This window comes from Cebidichthys violaceus, unplaced genomic scaffold, assembly GCF_023349555.1.
Source record: "Cebidichthys violaceus isolate CVI_PGR_0920_01 unplaced genomic scaffold, fCebVio1.0.p SCAF_76, whole genome shotgun sequence".
Taxonomy (NCBI): Eukaryota; Metazoa; Chordata; class Actinopteri; order Perciformes; family Stichaeidae; genus Cebidichthys; species Cebidichthys violaceus.
In genome coordinates, this window is record NW_027176960.1 from 380,632 (window position 1) to 385,000 (window position 4,369).

General features: G+C 44.8%; 1 protein-coding gene across 1 annotated transcript in view; it reads right to left on the minus strand.

Annotated features, from left to right (window-relative positions):
* Window positions 1–4,369, minus strand: part of LOC137892175 (NACHT, LRR and PYD domains-containing protein 1-like) — a 17,808-nt gene continuing 13,439 nt past the window's right edge. The window contains 1 exon segment of the mRNA XM_068737137.1: window positions 1–1,062. Within this exon segment, the coding sequence (XP_068593238.1) occupies window positions 632–1,062 (431 nt within the window). The 3' untranslated portion in view covers window positions 1–631.

Below are 4,369 nucleotides of genomic sequence, written 5' to 3' on the forward strand. Positions count from 1 at the left end.
CATATAATTGGGGCCTGGGACGGGGCCTGGGATTGGGGCCTGGGATTGGGGCCTGGGACAGGGTCTGGGATTGGGGCATGGGGCAGGGGATAGGATTGGGGCCTGGGATTGGGATCTGGTACAGGGTCTGGGATTGGGGCCTGGGAACGTGCTTCCCCTCTCCGTAGGGTGCAGTGACCTCGTTGACCTTGTGGGAGCGGCGTACCACAGCAAAGTGTCTCATCTTTCTACACGCATTCTGCATCGTGTTTAGCATATCTGTCCTCTTCAGCGTGCACTCTGCCACATCTGGAACATTTGTGTCCCTTATTGTTAACACCTTATCCTTGTTTCGCTCTGGAATCCTTTTCTCTGTTTCTCACTCTTGTGAGCTACTTCATCACTTGAGAACAGTTAGCATTATGCATTTTGCTCTCAAAGTTCAGCAGATTGATGCATCTCACTTTAAAATGTACAAACTTTTCTTCCACAGTCCCACAAAATCCTGTGGGAAACGCTGTCTCATATTATGTATGTTAAAGATTACAATAAGTCATGTGGGACAACTGTTGAAGAGATTCCCCATCATCATCATCATCATCATCATCATCATCATCATCATCATCATCACTCCACAGTTCTTGATTCAGCTTCAGCTGAAGTTCAGCTCTGTGAAAAGATACGGGTCCACCTCACGGAGAGCAGCGATCAGAACTGAGCAGGCTTTGGATCCCTTTCTTCGCACCGTGTCCATCACGTCTCGTGCTTTTTCTGCTCTGCTTTTTGTTCTGGCCGACTGCATTTCAGAGTCAGTAATCACTCCATGCTCAAGAAGTTTATCCAACAGCTGGTTCAGGACAGGATCAGACACCCTGTTGACAAACTGAGTCCGACCGAAGAACAGCTTCTGGTCAGCTGGGACCCTGTCCTCTGCTGGGACGACCCTGTGCTCTGCCGGGACCCTGTCCTCTGCTGGGACCCTGTGCTCTGCTCGGGGGACCCTGTCCTCTGCTGGGACCCTGTCCTCTGCTGGTACGCTGCCCACTACTGAGACATTTCTCTGTGGAATTTCCGCTCTTGGACCTGGAAGATAACAAAGAAAATATTATTATGTTTTATATAATCTACAAACAGACAATATTGTAAAGTTTAAAAGAAATGAAAAGTCTGTTTTGGACTGCTACAGCAAGCTATTTCTCATATTTCTGTATGTAAATAACTTACCGTGTTCTCCTTTAAGAAAAAGGATAGAATGTATAAACATACATACATATATACAGTTGTGGTCAAAAGTTTACATACACTTGCAAAGAACATAATGTCATGGCTCTCTTGAGTTTCCAGTTATTTCTACAACTCTGATTTTTCTCTGATAGAGTGATTGGAACAGATACTTCTTTGTCACAAAAAACATTCATGAAGTTTGGTTCTTTCATGACTTTATTATGGGTTAACAGAAAAAGTGACAAAATCTGCTACGTCAAAAATATACATACAGCAACATGAATTAGCAATTTTGGTGACTTAGAAAGTTGTGTCAATGAAATGAGCTTCATAGCATGGCCTCTTAACTTCTTGTGAGTGATTATGAGTGACTACAGCTGGTGACTTCTCTGAGGCCATTTAAATAGGGCTCATTGGATACAAACGCCCACAAACGCTACAATGGGAAAGTCAAAGGAGCTCAGCATGGATCTGAAAAAGCGAATCATTGACTTGAACAAGTCAGGAAAGTCACTTGGAGCCATTTCAAAGCAGCTGCAGGTCCCAAGAGCAACAGTGCAAACAATTGTTTGTAAGTATAAAGTGCATGGCACTGTTTTGTCACTGCCACGATCAGGAAGAAAACGCAAGCTATCACCTGCTGCTGAGAGAAAATTGGTCAGGAGGGTGAAGAGTCAACCGAGAACCACCAAAAAGCAGATCTGCCAAGAGTTAGAAGCTGCTGGAACACAGGTGTCAGTGTCCACAGTCAAGCGTGTTTTGCATCTCCATGGACTGAGAGGCTGCCGTGCAAGAAGGAAGCCCTCGCTCCAAAAGCGGCACCTTAAGGCTCGACTGAAGTTTGCTGCTGATCACGTGGACAAAGATAAGACCTTCTGGAGGAAAGTTCTGTGGTCAGACGAAACAAAAATCGAGCTGTTTGGCCACAATGCCCAGCAATATGTTTGGAGGAGAAAAGGTGAGGCCTTTAACCCCAAGAACACCATGCCTACCGTCAAGCACGGTGGTGATAGTATTATGCTGTGGGGCTGTTTTGCTGCCAATGGAACTGGTGCTTTACAGAGAGTAAATGGGATAATGAAGAAGGAGGATTACCTTCAAATTCTTCAAGATAACCTAAAATCATCAGCCCGAAGGTTGTGCTTCAGCGCAGTTGGGTGTTCCAACAGGACAATGACCCCAAACACACATCAAAAGTGGTAATGGAATGGCTAAATCAGGCTAGAATTAGGGTTTTAGAATGGCCTTCCCAAAGTCCTGACTTAAAATTCCATTGAGAACATGTGGACAATGCTGAAGAAACAAGTCCATGTCAGAAAGCCATCAAATTTAACTGAACTGCACCAATTCTGTCAAGAGGAGTGGTCAAAGATTCAACGAGAAGCTTGCCAGAAGCTTGTGGATGGCTACCAAAAGCGCCTAATTGAAGTGAAAATGGCCAAGGGACATGTAACCAAATATTAGCACTGCTGTATGTATATTTTTGACCCAGCAGATTTTGGCACTTTTTCTGTTAACCCATAATAAAGTCATGAAAGAACCAAACTTCATGAATGTTTTTTGTGACAAAGAAGTATCTGTTCCAATCACTCTATCAGAGAAAAATCAGAGTTGTAGAAATAACGGGGAAACTCAAGAGAGCCATGACATTATGTTCTTTACAAGTGTATGTAAACTTTTGACCACAACTGTACACACACACACACACACACACACACACACACACACATACATACATATATGCATACTTATACACACACACATACATACATACATACATACATACATACTGTACATATACCACATACATAAGGTGTGTCTCAATTCAGCGGCCGCATCCTTCGGAGGCTGCATTTGTAGACCGGTTGCGTCACAGCGGCTCCAACGAGGCCGTCCCATTTTGCATGTTTTCAAACACTTCAAATGCAGCCGACAAATGAAGCCTTCTGCTCCCAGATTTGGAGGACACAACTGATGTATCCTTCGCGGCCCACCATATCCCGAGATGCATTGCGTACCGATGAAGAGTTTATGTTATCCAACATGGCGGCGAGTGATGCGGGAGCTGGAGAAGCCGCAGTATTCACTTTTAAATGTAAGTATTGGGTTTCAACTCACTCGAATGTCACCGATACTAATGTTAAAGCAAAATAAGCGATCTTATAACATCACGTGTTAAAATGATTGGTTAAGTTTTGTGACGTTGGTAACTGACAAGCTAACTAGCGTTATCCGCTGCGCTATTAGCGACAGCTTGTCTGCCTACATCTGACCGTAGTTAGCCTTGGAAAGTAACTTTTAATAACTTCACTTTCAAACCTCAGAGGTTGACTAATATCTTACTGAGATTGTGACGATTTTACAGATGATTTATACTTGGGGCTGTCATGGGCTAGCTAGCCATGGCAGCAGTCCCCAACGCTGGTTCAGTTAGTTGGAGACACCCGCTAATCGCTACGACAAGTAAACAAAGGAACATACCCCTAGAGACCGCGAGAGCGGGGCGCAAGATGGCTCACAGACTGACAACAAGGTAACAGACCCAGGAACGGAAACGACTACGCACAAAGACAGCACGGCACATGAAACAACCACAACAGCAGCAGGACACAAGCTTCAGGTGTGCATTTGTGGTTGGGAGAAAGTAACATCAGCAATAGGCCTGAAGATCCCCCATGGGAGGAAAAAGTGCTTGAGAGAGCAGAGACATGGGCCTCGCATTGACCAGTACTTCTTACGAAGCAACCAGTCAAATTAGTCGAGTGAAGCACAGCGACGGAACAAACCAAAGTTCGCAGAGCATCAGCACCCCTGTCACTGAGGAGGGAAATACAAGCACAGAAATACCGGTGGAGTGGCCCACCCAACCACAAAGACCTCCAATGGAGAAAAAGATCAAAGGGCACAAACCTGGTGTGAAGTGGCCCAAAGCTGTTGAAAAGAGAGTGTGGGAAACCATCAACAATGATCTATCCAAAATTTTGGAGCAGCAAGTGAGCACTACAACTAGAAAGCTAGAAAGGATGGGCAACATTATCTATAACTATGGAGAGGAGCGCTTTGGAGTGAGCAAAGTGAGAAGCAGAAAGATAATACTGGCACCAACCAAGTCCAGGAGGTACAGCAAGAGGTGGACAGGCTAGACAGAGAAAGGAGACAGATGAAA